This window comes from Trichoplax adhaerens, genomic scaffold, assembly GCF_000150275.1.
Source record: "Trichoplax adhaerens TRIADscaffold_16 genomic scaffold, whole genome shotgun sequence".
In the NCBI taxonomy this organism is placed as follows: Eukaryota; Metazoa; Placozoa; class Uniplacotomia; order Trichoplacea; family Trichoplacidae; genus Trichoplax; species Trichoplax adhaerens.
Window position 1 is genome coordinate 180,033 of NW_002060958.1, and position 16,953 is coordinate 196,985.

Here is a 16,953-nt window from a genome sequence, read left to right on the forward strand (position 1 = left end):
ATAACTATATTATCGACAAAGATGACGTCGCTCGCTAATAATGCTTGATATAAATTTTTTGCAATCAGCTAGTCCAAGGACAGTTAATCTAACAGTTCAGATTTAATACACTATGATACTGCTTTTACTTTTCTACAACAAACTAAAAGCCTCCTACACCAGACGTATTTTAAATTGCGTTTATTTTTAAAGTTAGTGACCAACAATAAACCTTGGCGTCTTGGCATCCAAGATCGATTGCACCTTACACAGTATTGCAACATAACAAGTGCAGTGAAATACGGAACAACAACTAGAAGAACTGAACTCTTAAATTACCACATAAAGCTTTAACTATACTACTTAGGTTAACGTCGTCATGTCTTACGGACTACCGTACCTTGTATCGATTCGCCTGTGTAGGCAATTTTGCAGTTTGTTTACGTTTGCAAGCTACTCAGTAGGTTTATCCATGGAGTGGCAGTTCATATCATTATTAATGTGTGCACTGCTGACTATGAATGATAATTAGTAGACATAAATGCTGCTGCAACTGGCAGTATCTCATTATAGATCATCCGCAGTATGGCGCACCAAAGCAGCTAGGTGCATTTTAATTACCATTCTTAGCATAAGCCTTAGTTATGACGTAATATCCAGTAGAAGAGTAATGAAATAGTTTGACCATGCGAGCAAATGTTTATTTTTGCAAAGCCTTTTCTGCAAACTCGCTTTTGGTTATTGCCTTACTTAGTAAAGTAAATTAGATAGATTTGATTAGTTTATTGCTAGACTTTCGCGACCGTGAATCCGTAAACATTGAACAACAACCAGGTATCTTGACTCTAAATTCCCATCAATTTATCATTCTCTGTCAATTCAAGAAAAAGCACCATGGCAGTTGCCTTTGGCCATAGAAGTACTAATATTGCGCTAGATGAAGAAACAATTGACAGCACTATTCCGCTAAATGGAGATAAAGCGATTACGGAAGCTACGATAAGAAGGGTTATTGAAATTCTAGAAAGCGTTCCAGGCGTTGAAGGAATGCTTGATCCTTTCAAACCACCGTATGATGCTCTTACTTGTGCTACGGCCTATCGATTATTTTGTGAAATACCTTTTGTTATCAAAGTTCCCGATGAGCTCAACAGAAGTCCTAATGACAGTACAACTATAGTTGTTTGGGAAAGATGGATCGATATTACAGATACAACTACTACTGCTTTTTTAAACCATTCCCAGTTGGCTGCCCTCAGAGCAAAGAGAGTTACCCGTATTCCTATCGCAACAGTATCAACATCAGCGTGGGAATCCATGGAGAGGCATGTTAAAAGTTTGTTAAGGAACTTAGAATCACGAAAATCCGAATATGAACCGCTACTGGAAAATTATTCTAATGATAATAGTAGCTGCTGTTGTTGTACAATTTGTTAAATCAATCAGTCAATAAATATGTACCAATCATTAGCATACACTAAAGCTTTAATCAAAAATGTAAAATGATTTAATTAGATACTTGAAGAAGAACTATAGATGCTCTAGGGGACTAACATAATGAAGTACTTATTTTATGCCTACACTCGTATCGAATATTATCGTTATGGAAGTACTTTTCTGAGCGAGAAAGTCGAATTAATCTCAATTGTAAAGAGTACGACTTTATCATTTTCTATACTCTTTTCAGGTATATACTAACTAGAAAAGAGCGAAAATCATAAATATATTACTGCACGCGTATTTCGTGTTGAAATTCATTCTTTGTCAATAAATGTAAGGCTATCTTACATTAGATAAGGCATTCAGCGAAAAACCATAGAGATATGCTACTATATGTTTGTGTAATACTTATTTTAATTTAACCAATTAATGCATGGTTATTGTAATCTTACATAGGATAAGGTCTTCAGAGAAATAATAAGCATAGTGTTGCATTCGTACGGTAGCTGTCATCTTACCTTGCGAAAATAAGATAACTTGGCAAGCGCTAATGAGAATAAAGAAACTGTAATAATGCCATCGCTATTCAAAATTTTTTGTCTAAAACAAACTCTTAAGATAGAACTATTTAAAAAATATCAAGTATGAGAGTAATTTAGTCTCAATCGTTAATGAAATGCATAACAGCTGATTTTTTTTATTAAGGTGTACATCAAGAGTCTTTTTAATAGCGTGAATTTGTCTTGTTTTCGTTCTTGCTGCTGCATTATGCTAAACTCCAGCAAGCTTTAAATTAAGACATCATTTCGATGCCTGTAGCTATGATAGTAGGCACTACTGTATCACTCTATCAATGCTGATAGGAATTTGAATCTGATTAGTTATCGCCATTTCTTCACCATAAATCTTTACCTGTGATTATACCCGCTGGTCTTATTCATATTGGACTTCATGATTTAAAATTTTTGGAAAAATATATTATTAGGATGAATTTATCAACATAGGATTTAATCTTACTACCCATTTCGAATATTCGCTTAAGTAACTAAGGCAATCTCTAAATTATAGAGCTGACGGATCAAAGAGTTTGAGCAGCGTCGTGAAATTTTTTTTATTTGTTCCTTACTATCATTTCTACCGTATCTGAGTATAGAATTAAGTAAATATAAGGTATATACTGATTGCGAGATTGTGCTCTACACTACAACGAATAAAGTATCTCCAAAATCGTACAAACTGTGCAATAGGATCTCGTTTGAGCATGAAACCTAAACTACATAGTGTAAATATTTAATCACATGACCATACTATCGACAAAGATGAAGTTACTCTCCAACAATACTTAATATGAACTTTGATTTCTTATTATTTATTTTATTTTCTGTCAATTTAAGCCTTAATCGAAATTAATTTTAATCCTCCTATTGGTTACTGTAAGCATAATAATATTTTTTCAAGGCTAGTTGTTTGACTTGTAGAGTTTCCACTGTAGTGCATTCTATCCACGCAGAATTAATTGCATAATTAGTTATCGATTGCTTTCAGTAGTGTATGGTATTAATTTATGAGCTTGAAAGCTTCAATCGTCAAAATACCCAAATATTCCTTTCCGACGTAACGTATCCAAACAAGCAAACTTATCGAATCAATTTTATAGGATTAGTACCGTATGTAGTTTAGAGAGAACTGAAATCATAGCATGGAAAGAAAATTACATATTTAATATGTTCTATAAAACGTTTCACCTAGTTGATTTGTGATAAAATTAAAATCAAGTAAATTAGTACGGTAGCCCTCCTAACTCTTAATACAAATAAACAATATTGTAATTTTCAATTTTGGAAATTTCTTTAGTTATGAAGGTAAAATATCGTAAAGCTTCATTCTTCAAAAATACTACATTACTCTCATGTATTAATAATATCTGTTCCAAGCTAGGCACAGTATATGCTTGACTGTGACATACAACAGTGCTTGGTCGATCTGAATAGGAAGTAAGCTTACTAAAAAGAGCATTTTCCTGAAAGTATCAATTTTACTTATGACAAGTATTTTTAAGTGTTTAAATACAGGCAAAAACAGATGACTAATCAAGCAACCCTTTGTGATTTGATATTGAATACCAGTATATTCCAGAGATAGTAGAATAAAACAAGTAATCTTTTTCTATGGACTTTAGTCTACAGAATAGCTATAGTCTTACATATAGCATCTCCATTAGCAATACTGACTGTTGTAATTAGCTTGTTAAAGAAAGTATTGAGTATCATTCTATATATCAGTAGATATTTCTCCTCAGTCATGAACTCATGACAGCATCATCAAATATCATAATAGATCGCAATTAGCATACAACGGAGCACATTTGGTTACAGATAAAGGCTGCAACTGTATATAGTGATGTAAATTAGTGTACAGTGTCAAAGGCATTTTTATCAGGCTCCCAGCTGTGAGATTGAGCAAACTTCAGTACAAACAGGATTGTAAACAACAGTGACTTGCCAAAAAGGATAGCAAAATAGGGATGGATTGATTCCGAAAACCTATTTACTAATTTCACTATGTCAATTTTGCACTCGTAAATAGATGAGGTGGTCAGAAATTAGGGTTAAATGGTAAACAAATCAGTAATACAGCAAGCATACCATGAGTAGTTCACACCGCATACGAAGGTTAGAGTAAAACTGTATCATGTAAAGTGTTATGGGTAAGGATAGCTATAAAAGAAGTTGATTGAGGATCGATCGTTAGGAAAAATTAAGGTAAAAAATATTCTGTAGATACAAGAAATTAACGGATGCAATAATGACAGAATAAGTGATTTGGTTATAGATAGAATGCCGATCCCTAATACGTAGTACTACTGAGAAATACGCAAGAAATATGTATCGTAATTTCCATTCTTTCCAATCCTTTTCTATGATGCAATAAATTATGATGTATGGAAGATTGCTACAAATTCCCTATATATTTTCGACCAGAGGAGATTGGCTTGATATTGATATGATATAATGTGGGAAAAGAGATCTATTATTAGAAATTATCATTTTGTTCCGGCAGATATAAATAAGATGCTTATGATCGATGTACGATATCGACGTGCTATGTCGATATTATAATGATATACAATATTTATGTAATCTTGAAAGCAGAATATACTGCACCATACTAAATCCATAAAAGATAAAATTTAACAATTTAATAATTACATATAAATTAATTTTGTACTAATTTAAGGTTTACGCATATAACGATCCGCAAACTAAGCTGTCACCTTTCACTAATTCTGAGAAAGGAGCATTCTAAACATCGAGGAAAATAAATTTAGTTCATTTTACGCATTACGATAGTTTACAATCATTTTTCTCTGGGTTCTATAGCAGTGAACTCTTTATATTATGTAAAATATATACAGTACCTGTGATATAGCTCTCAAAATTGACTAACATTAATGTACACGCTATTTCGTGCACTACAATCGCTTACGATTTTTTATGTAGCTAGCTCTCAAGATTGCTAAGCATTAATGTATATGGCATTTCATAAATTACTTTAGTTTACGATTTCCATAATTATATACGCATATTTTCACTATAAACTGTGTTCAGATAAATTAGCGTAGATTACATCTCCAGAAGCGTTTACGGCATGACTTTAACTCTTTCCGAAACCTGCTTATCGAAACCATATGCACAATGGGACTTTACAATCCTGCCGATACAACAGCGAAATATTGAAGTGTATATATACGTTTAGTACTAAGCTTCGTACATAAGAATCGTATATCTATAAATTAAAATCACCTTTCAAAATTTAAGCATTGGACGAAGATTAAATACTTCCATTACAATATCGATTATTAATTCATAGAATAACAGTAGTTATTTCATTCAAAAATAGAAAGCTGCTGTATTTTTGTCTGTAATATTTATCGATCTTTCTCATACGATCATAATTCCATGATCTCTAGGATCTCTATTGACCTCATCAGAAACATTAATCATAACTGGTTCCTAACAAAAAATTCGTATACTGCAGTGCAAGTATAAAGATTATAAGGTGATTTCAGAACATTCAATTCTCCTTTAAAGCCTGGAATATTTTCTAGAATTTCAGCAACTCTCTTTATCACATTTTCTGTTGTTGCTTTAGTTCATCTAACGTATCGATGTATTGAAAATGTTGAAAAATAGCAAATAAAGATGCTGCAATGAGCATTTAAATACCATTAAATTTGATTATTACTTCATTTCTATTTATATTTACGCGCAGAAATCAATATTACGCCGGAAACACTTACTACTATACGAATATTGGTCGTCAATATCATTTCTACTAAGGGAAAAATCTACTCACTGTATTGTAACCAACCACGGTTGCTTTTAAATATAAATCAATTACATAATTTTATAACACGCCTACACTTATACAACGTAAACAGATCATAATAGAGTAGGAATACAGTCAAATTAATGCAAGATATAGATCGCATAGCCCTGCAAGATATAAATGTATAATCGTGGTATAATAGCTATAGTTTGATTCCAGTATTACAATTAAATGCTCTTGGTTCAGATTTTAAATTTCGAATTATTTATACAATATTTTAGATTATACTTCAATGCAATTCTTATTAAAATCCAATAGATGGCCTGGTACTGTTACAGAGTTCTATTCAGTATAGTTGAAAAATGTCTATTCAGAGCTCTCATTCTCAGACAGTATGGTAATATAACAAGAAGAAGAGCATTATTGACCCAACAATATCACTATAATACTAACTAATATTCGATTTATGATTGACACACCTGTTGATTTCTGATTCTTCGCATTAATTAAACTACAATTTCCAGCTGTAAGCTCACGATAAGCCACTTCTTTACTGGCTATTTAAACTAATAAAGTAAAGCACCTACTTAATGTAGAAGCAAGCTATTCTAATCATTCTTTCTCGATTAGAAACAAGTGTCTACTGCTTCCATATACTACAAAAGCAAATATAAATCGCCTACCATGTTTAGAGTGGCACTTCACGAACCTAAATTACTAAATTTTCAAATCTTATCAGAGTTACCCAGTAATCTTCGCCATCTAAAAGCTTATGATTGCCGTTATAGATATGACTGTAAAACCTATTTTGAAGATTAATGTTATCTAAATTATAGACAATATAATAAGTCTAGCGCAATTATCTACAATCAAACTAAACTGATGGCATCGTCCTTCCTAGCTGAATAATGCAAACTAACGATAATCAGTCTCCAAATCATCCCTCCTAAGAAGTATCTAGTCGTATTGCAATCTTTTCCTCTATACTAGATATTATTTAAAAAGTCCATATTATCTGTATTATCTCCATACTAGATATTATGTGCACTTTGAACTTTATGTAACTTTTACTGTACTACTTCAATTCATTTAAAACAACATCACAGTTGCCACTGAAATTTTATTTGTTTATACATCTTTATAATCCATTATGATCAGATTATGATGCAAGCAAACTATGTTATCTTACAGAACAGACATCATAATCTCAATTCAGTAATTAAAGCAAAATAGGCTTTGCTAATGCGATATTTAACAGTGTATTAATTATTATGCTCGTTCGATAGAGAAATAATTTATTACAAACATTTTAATTAGAATACAATGACAGTCGAACGATTAAATACCTATATAAATTAAAAATTTAGCCAGTCAATATAAATAGTCGTAATTGTAGATACGATGCTTTATTGATTGAATCTTGATCAATCAGTCCTAGAAATAATCATTAATAAAATTTATAATTAAAATTTTTTTATTTTATGCTTCTGAGCCTGCAAATCAATTTTAGTTGCCGTAATCATCAGTTCCGTTGGGATAATGTAAGAGTCTTGTAACGAATCACTGCTTGTTTCACTAACATCTTTTCAGCATAATGAAAGAAATTGGGTAGAATTCATTAATTTATTGCAAGAAATACAAGTAGCATTAAAATTAGAAAGATTGATTTAAATGCATAGATTGCAACTGATTGCCTTATGCGATGAACAAAACTATTTTTCCAGTACGATACGTCACCTACCAGTAAATTTAATTGTAGCTGAAATGTTAACCTACCTTGTACATCATGTTTATTTTGCCTTCCTGCAATGCCAAATTCCTAATACCAGCACAAAAAACGAATAGATTAATTAAATAGAAATTAAACATCACTACTTGTTAATTAAATACCGCATATAAATTGTAATTTAATACTGTAATATGGTTAAGAGCTGCAAGATTATGCTTACTATTATTTAGTTATGATTTATAGGAGCATTAACGGCACAAAATTTAACATACAATTTGATCCTGTTGCAATGGAGTTCCATTATGATTTGGAATATTGTCGGCAAGAATCACTTCAGAGCCAGAAAAATGATCTTGTTTTGGTTTCATCGTCTGATTAGATAGATGGCTTTTGTTATCATGATATGATTTATAAGAATCGTAATTAGATCTATTGGTGTCCGTATAAAGTACTTCGACATCGCGATTACTATTCATTAATCTTCCATTTTTCAATTTTCTTTCTAATCGCCTCAACGTTGCTTTCTTATGGATCACTTGCAAAGAAGACTTTTCTTTCTCTTTAGTACTAGGAACTGGTGTATTTCGCAAACTTGATGATTCTATATGCCTACTCCGCTTGTAATTGCGCGAAGCCTTGGACTGAGGAATATTTGATGGCCATTGATTTCGATCTATATAGCAAATTAAGGAATTACATACGATAAATCAACTACAAAATTTTGTATACATAGCCGAGACAGTACATATTACATTTTGTTGCAAATAGAGCAGAAGTAATTTCTTATAGAAGGCCTTAGTTGTTTATCTAGCAAGACATACCTTGCTCATATACGTCCTCATGATCAACCTGTGGTATTGGTTCGCTAAAACAGTCAGCTGCTCCAATTGAATATTGATTGTAATCTTGGTATGGTTGATCATTCAGAATTCGCCTTAGAATGATATTAAAGCCTTTATTTATATGATTTATATGATTTTCATACAATTATTCTTAATACAACGATTCATACTGTCTTGCAGCACCATTTCATGAAAATATCCAACTTCAATATACTTATCCATTTCTTTAGAGTGTAGGATATATATAGAAAGATATTTAATCTTAACAGGTACACACCTTATATTAATTTCTTTTGCTGATGGACTTGGTAGATTTAAATCTAGCTGATCTGTGTATAATTAAAGAAATAAGGAATATATCAATACATCTTAGACACGTATCATTGATTGAAAATTATATTAATACCATGATTACCTAGATAGCTCTTAGTTTCTCTTATGACATTTGCCTATTAAGAAGGAAAGGGGTCACATGAATGAACAACGAGAAAGACTTCTTTGTAAAACTATTTCTTAAAGAATAGACTATCCTTTTCAAATATGCTTTTTAAGCTATAATGTCGAATTCTATTTCAAAATTCATTTCGTTTATTAAATACCTGAAATAGAGCAACTTGACTAGAATTAGCTGGCAAAGTAAGTTGCTCCGAAGTTTGCTTATTACGCTCCTTAGATATTGCAACATCGCTAGTGGTTGAGATACCATGCTCTATTAATTATCAAACTGATGCATTAGCTAATAGTATTTTGAAGCCGTAATATTACACAATCATCACCATTTGAATACAAATAGGCAATTTTACTTATAACAATGACGCTTATAAGTATTACTTTCTAAAACTTTTTGTTGTTGCTGGAGCAATTTCAATAAGAATTCTTTTTCTTTGCTAACTGTCAGGCTTTTATAACGTATAATAGCTGCAAATGTCCGATTTTCACTCTGTAGTTTTAAGTCTATAAATGATTATCATATGTACCTGAGAAATCACCACAATTCAGCACTTATCGATTTTAAGGAACAAACTTCATAATATCAATCATGGCTATACTTTAAACTTACTGTCTACTTCTCTGGAATGCATCTGACAAATTAACTGAAGCTCATCTCCATGATTACTATTTTGCACAGAAAATTTACGTATCACATGCTGTAGTTGATTGCTTTCCTGGTGATTATGACGAAGATGATTTTCTAACTCGGCTTTCTGCTCAATTTTTTGATGATAGTCACTTAATAAATCGCTAAGATTCTTCTTTAGAACTATTAGCGTGTTATGATTCCATTCAGAGTCATCACTGAATGAACGATCATCTTCTCTAGAATATATAAATACAATGTATCATGAAATTAATAGAGCATCTTTCTTTTATATAAATCAAATCAATTAAAAGGTTGCAAATAGTATTGAACATGCACCGAATTAGGTGATATATGAATTAGTCTCAAATCTGAATTTTAAACTAAGATTAGGTTATTATAATTATCGCCGCACAGAATTTCCTGACTGTGTAATTTTCTTAGATTATTTGGCAATTTATCATCATTTTCAACAATTCGTAGGGCAATATTTTATTTGATTATTAATTTATTTTTATAAGCGGTAGCGGTGTCTACAAAAAATAATAACTTAACAGTTGATTTAAAGTATTATGGTATCCTTGCTCTTACTTTTCAATGGTTATGAGATATTCTCTTGATTTTAATACAGTATGAAAGAGTTTTTCCTCTATTTCTAAAACCTCTTGCCTAAGGAAAAATAATGTTAGCTTATTTTGCAATATAAATGATAACGTAATAAATGATCATCTGTAATATGTCAAGTAATTAATGATAAATATGAAAAGTGCGAACAAAAATTTCATCATATCATTATTTTGTGCAATTTTAGATCTGAATAGAATTAAGTTTTCGAAGTAGTAGCTAAATAATGAAATAGGTCGTGCACCTCATGGTCTTTTGTTCGTTCAAAGTATTAACCAGCTGTCTCTTTAGCCTTTCAAATTCCAATAACTTTCTGCTCTCTACCTGATTTGACCGTTTATCAGGTTGGTTTTCATCTCCTATAAAAAGGAAGATAATAGTTTAGAGAAACTAACATTCGATACTTAGCAATAATCTATTCATTTTGAAATTTAGTTTCTATAGCAACTAATATTATGGACGATTGTTCATCACTACAATACTTAGAATTTCTCTCAGGTATTATTGCACTATTTTTTAGATAAAATAAAAAGGTAAAAGATTATGCTAATATTAATTATGTATCTTTACCGGTTAAAAGTTTAAGTAGATACCTAAAGCTCTAAAACATTCTATCATAAGGTCATCTGTATTAGGATGAAATACTTTCTCTTGCTTCTAATGATAAGAGCACAGTATTCTAATTATGTTGAAAATAAGGAGCATTTAATCCTAAAGGAATGGTTTCCATAACAACGTTTGCAAATTCCAGTAATTAGAATTACAACCAGTGTGTGAAAAAAATCTGCTGGTGGTCATCTGAATTGAAAATATGCTTCTTTGTTTTCTAATACTAAGTAGTCCTAATGACAGTAGATCGTGCATGGAATAATGATCTATAACTTATTTCTGCATATAAATTCATAAATCAAATTTATAATACTTGCTTTATAAGGTATCATGAAGTATAGCATACGTAGAAAGCAATAACAGTCGCTAAACATCCGAGTGAGTATGTCAATAGTTAAAGCAGCGGATACGTCATGATAAATAATTAATGATCAATATTTGTATTATTATAATAACAAAATATTACAATATAAAGATATGAGTTTGAATCGACATGATTAAATTTTAAATTAATCGAGAATCTAAATATCCCCTAAATTGATTGCCAAATTAACTACCTGATTGTATAAGAGGATGATCGGTCGATTCATAATCATGAAGTTTTGTCTCTAATCTAGTAATTTCTTGTCTTAAATCGTCAACAATTTGACCATACTCTGCAATGTGTTGTGCGACATCGTATTTATTCGTCTTAGCACGAATTTGTATATTCTTGGCTCGGTGGGCGTAAACTAATGTATTTCTTGATTCTTCAAAATGTTGATCAGTCGGATTGATATTAGCAATCATTACAGTATGACAATTACCACCTAGTGAGTCCTAGAAAGTTATATATATTCTTTCAAATCAAGCTAATAACATTATTTTTTAAATTATAGATACCAAATCAAATTCAAATATTTCCTGATTGATAAGATAACCTCAGGTGATTATCAGATTATTTTATCGTAATAAAAATCGCTGCTATCGAAAGAACTTTAAATTCAAAGTATAATAACTTTTATAATTTATACACACCAGATGTTCCTATTTCAATATATTAATGCAAAATAATGACAGTGTCAATCATATCTAAAATATTTCATTATATTTCTACTAATTGTTAAATCCCTTTTAAATTTTGCGATTAAGCGAATAAAAGCATTAGCCTGCCGAGAATCACTTTAAAAAATATTCGTATTATTGTAAAACGCGATTTTGCAAGTATACTTCTGTTTCATTTCAATACAAATAATCCAATATTTACTGTTACTGTAAATAGTTATAAATTTTAGCATCCAATTTAATAGTGTTATTGTTCAGAATGAAAGCAGTAATAGCAGATGGTGCTATCGAAGAATTGCAACTATTCTATTACCTTGAGCAATCTTGTCAATTTACTGTCGCGATAATTAACATAATGTCCTCGATTTTCACCTATTATCCCATTTCCAAAGAAAATGATTAATTAAAGTAAAAATTTAAAACAGCAAATGCTATGTTCAGTATCTTTTTTTTTCATAGCAAACTTACTTAGAGCATTGATGCAGTTGCCTAAAGCTAGTAGAGATCGATTAATATGAGCACCTTCCATTAACCTTTTACCACGATTCTATAAGAAAAGATTAAAAATGAAAGTAGAATTATTCTATTTTCCTTCGTGTTATAATCATATTCTCCTCCCTTCAATCTTTTACAGCATTCTCATCAATATACATATATGATAGAGCAGGAGATCATAGACTGACGAATCGATAAAATTTCTTAGTAGCACTGTAATATTAATACTCCTCAAGTGAGATATTATTAAATTTATTCGTATTATGATGAGAAGAGTTTACGTTTGTCATTTATAATGCGATATATTATTATGCAAAGTGAAATTCCCATAAGTTTTATTCGTATCGTAATAGCAACCCAGACCTCAATAGATTATAATTCAGCATTAAGTAGTATATCATCGATGGTAAGTGGAATTAGTCAGCTACTATCATAGCTAAAGATTTATCAAATTCTAATTTACATGTTTAGATTTCACATTACAGAAAATCGCTTAGCTAGCATGTTTTCCGCTATTATTGCAAGCATAAGCCTAGCTATAAATGATATTCATTCTACTTTAAATTAAGTCGATCACTAAAATAGAGGCTTCTATGCCTTCTTAGTTTAATTAGGCACCCTACTCTTTGATATGGTAAAATGATCGGCCGATTTGCTAATTGCACATCTAGGTTCGTTTTCGTAATGTAAGTTTTTAATATGATATTATAGGTACTAAGATTATAAAGGTGTGAATACTGCCATCTATGAAAATAAGTAAATTACTTTCTAGCAGATATCTATGATTTAATCTGTTATAGAAAGCGACTTATACAAGCATACTTTAGAATAAGCAGTTATAGCTAATTAAATATGCATTATTAAGTCAATGACATTATAAGCTATGGTAGCAAAGTACCGTAGCTGATGTCTCTTCCCTATATTAGCTTAGGACAAACATTAACCTACCGCTTCATGAATATTACCATTATTAATCTCTAATTAATTAGACATTACTAAACCATTACTCTATAAACTGTGGTGGCAAAGTAGCTAATGTTTCTTCCCCTATACGATTTTAGATCGAAGATAACTGTAGACTTTATGAAAGTTACTGTTATTGATGGAAGTGATTTAAATAAAAATAGAACTATTTCGCTGTAAATAGAAGATTAGCAATTCTACCTGGGTATTGGCAGCGCGTTCGGAACCAGCCAAATCAATCATAAATAATTTACCCACTTCCACTCTTTGTATTAGCTGTCGTAGTTTAGCCTCCTTTTCTACAGTTACTTGCAATACCGCGTGGGACCTTGAAGAAGTTTTATTGGCGGCTGTGGGTTCGCAGGTTCTTTCCTCATTGCCTTTCAGTAATAATTTCTTAACCTATTGCATGTATAGTATGAGTATGCTGCAAGCTAATACATACCATTAAAACTATTTTTGTGTACTATCCTTGGATCTTTATTCTTCTAAAGATCTGTAGGAATAGGAGTTCATAAATGACTAACTTACATCTCGTATAGAAGTTGTTTTAACTTCTGTTATTCCAGTTACAACTGCATTGCCTTTAGAATCTTCACGAAGTTCTAAATAACCTGCAGCGGGATTCAAAAGATCTCGAATGGTTTCATTATAAATCTGTAATGAAACCGCGTGGTCCAGTTAAGAATTTTCCAATTCAAATCCAATAAAATAACGTGAAACAAATTTATTTTAAGACATTCCTTCTCTTCATCTCATTATTTCTTGGAGGTTAGACTTACTTCGATATAAGACATTTTAACCCGATAATGCATTTCATTTTGGGTTATTTCCATTTGATGAAAGAGGTCTTGTAGAGTTAATATCATAATGCCAGGATTATCGTCCTTACCAACCATGGTATAAGTTTTACCAGCTCCAGTGGCTCCATAAGCAAAGACTGTAGCATTGAATCCAGCCAAAACACTCTTTATCAAAGGCTTTGTAGTACCTAAGAAAACTTCTTTCTATATGATGAAAAATCAACAAAATGAATGAATGAAAGATGGCTGAAACTTGAAGTCTTAATATATAAAGACCCTTAATCAAAGCTGATACAAAATTTAATGATAATTAGTGTTAATACAGTACTAGAAAAGTGCTCTATAATGCTGTATATATTTAGGTATTTCCACCTTCGATCAAATCCAATTTATGAGATAAATTACAACCCCAGCTACCTTTATGTCAAGTTAAGTAGCACATTAGTAAGAGAGTGGAACTATTTTTCTCGCTTATGTATTATTATGATCACATTTAAGTCGATAAAAAATGAATAAACAGATGATCAAAAATACCATGGTAATAATATTTTTATTACATAGAAACCAATCCTTTTCCATACCGGTACTTAGTTTAATTTCTATGATAGCAAATATCTCATTAATTGATTGACAATAAAGGGAATATCGTACCTGTGTAGCTCCTTCATCGAATGCTGCATCATACATAAACTGTTTACTTCGAGATCTTTTCGTTTTACCAACGAAAATAGGATCAATATCATCATGAGGATCATCGAGAGTAACAATCTGGTAATAGAAATTGACAATGAGCAGAAAGTCTATAAGATACCAATTGTAACTCATTGATAATATAATTTATGAAATGTATTTCTTCAGTATAAGTAATTTACTAATAAGTAGACCAATTAGATGGCTATGCAAAGCGAATTAAAGAATGAGGCAAATTTGACTTACATTTCTATTTGCAACATAGGCAATCTTTTTATTATCGTTCAACTTCTCCTTAATAGGTCGAAGCCTGACAGCCACCTAAAGATATTTCAAAATGAGAAAATTAGTTGTAGAGATTTTACATTCAATCAAGCAATTCAACTGATGCAAGAGTTAAGAAGAAAGCTAAAGAAGGACATGACGTGCATAAAATCACATTGATCCTAGTAAACAACTTTTATTCAAACCTCTAAAGACTGAGCGAAAAGTAAAATACATTTCTCCATATTTTAGGTCAAATTGATCTTAATTAAATATTATTAGAGTGATACCTTCAAGGAATAAATTTATAACGCAAAATTTTTCCTAGAAGTAAAATGTATTTAGACATTTAAGATCGCATCTAGTTCAATTATAGAAATAAAATCCTTTCAATACACTATAGTCTTATGGTAATTGCCAATAAAGTAAAAAGATATCTAAGTAAACTGCTTTTACTATCAGGAAAATCATCGTTTTGAATTTAAAGAAGACTATAGTATCTTTTCACTGCCGATGAAAGCAGTTCCTATGTTGCTAGCAATATCACCCCATGGACTACTAAAGGGGAAGATTTTAGTAGCCCATGAGTAGACGTAATAACCTTCCAAAATAATCCGAATTTTATACTAAAGCAGAATATTTATCATTTTCATTTCTTATTTGGTTCATTTTTAAAGAGTTAATGCAGATAGAGTTAGTCAGGGTCCACCACTAGTCGGCGCTATACGCTTATAGGATAATCTAAATCTTATATAGAGCAGATTATTTATCGTTTTCATTTCTCTTGGTTTGTTTTTAATACAGATAGAGTCTGTCATGGTCTACCATTAGTAGATGTAACATGCTTGTATTGGAACTTAATCGAAGCAGAGCACATATTTATCGTTTATATTTCTCTCAGTTCGTTTCAATATTGATAGAATTAGCTATATTCTATCGCTACAAATTAGATAGAAAAAAAAACTGAATTAGAGGCAATCTAAGTGAAAAATAAAGACGTGAGATGGCTCAACATAGCTAGACTAGTCATCAAATGCTAGGCTTTCGTGTCGATATTTGATTATCAACAGAATATTGTTTGCATAGTGTCTAAGGAAAGTCAGAGTTGCATCTGCTTATCCATGCCCACTACTGTTATCGATTAAGCAGCAGTTACTGATAGTTTGATTATTAGTGTATCAGCATGCCTGCTATGGCATCGAATTTACTGGAACTTTTTAGGCCTTATTTACAGTGCATGAGACCTGTCAATGAGGAAATAACCGTCAAGAACTGAGAAAGGAAAGGATTATACTAGCTTAGCCTCGACCAATGTCAGCATATTCTGTCAAATGAGTAACTACTATTGAATCAACAGTAGCAATCTAACACTGCAGTATTAAGGCTAGTAATCTCATCCATCCATAGCGAAACAGTAAAACGGCTCTTTAATCCCTATTTTAAACCAATATTGCTACGTCATGAGGATTTGCTGCAGTCCATTTTAGCGCTAAGTAACAAAGGCAATCTACTTGGCAAGTCTATTATGGCCAACATTCAATAAAATACAGATTAGGTTGGTCTATGAAACTTAAGTAACAATTGTAAGTTGAATAATAAAACGGTCAGCATGAGCTTTTCCATCGCTTTTGCAGCTAAACATTGATACACGATAATTAGGGATGCTGATATATCTAATGTTTTGTGAATTTTTAGGAATGGTGAATGATCAAACTAAAAGGAAAATGGAAAATTTTAAATTCCAAATTGAATAGTATCGGCTCCCTTGCTTAGATATTTCCTGCATAAATTGAATTAAGAATTTAACAAGGGATTGTGAAAAAATTGGGCATTTTCAATGACCATCTATCTCTTGTCTAATACTGGAGATGATAAATAGGAAAATTCCGAAGTTTTGATCATTTAAACTTAGATATACTGTAGATGCTATTATAAATCATTTCTCTCTTTGGATTAAATATTCATAGGCCATCTATTAATTTAGGCTAAAGAAAAGCACCGGTATCATTAAACCCATTTTATTAAAATATAAATTTAGGTGTTAATGTAAGCGTATTCCTAGTA

The 16,953-nt window shown here is 31.3% G+C and overlaps 2 protein-coding genes across 2 annotated transcripts; one reads left to right on the forward strand and one right to left on the reverse strand.

Moving 5' to 3' along the window:
- Positions 1-873: 873 nt before the first annotated feature.
- Positions 874-1,416, forward strand: TRIADDRAFT_60524 (uncharacterized protein; the record flags this gene model as incomplete). The annotated part of the gene is made up of 1 exon (XM_002116486.1): positions 874-1,416. The coding sequence occupies one exon, from the start codon at positions 874-876 to the stop codon at positions 1,414-1,416; it is 543 nt and encodes a 180-aa protein (XP_002116522.1).
- A 9,763-nt stretch (positions 1,417-11,179) lies between these two features.
- On the reverse strand, positions 11,180-14,760 carry TRIADDRAFT_31193 (uncharacterized protein; the record flags this gene model as incomplete). The annotated part of the gene is made up of 6 exons (XM_002116552.1): positions 11,180-11,449; positions 11,988-12,046; positions 12,143-12,221; positions 13,334-13,534; positions 13,915-14,139; positions 14,587-14,760. 6 exons carry the CDS (start codon positions 14,758-14,760, stop codon positions 11,180-11,182), a joined length of 1,008 nt encoding a protein of 335 aa, XP_002116588.1.
- Between the last annotated feature and the right edge of the window lie 2,193 nt (positions 14,761-16,953).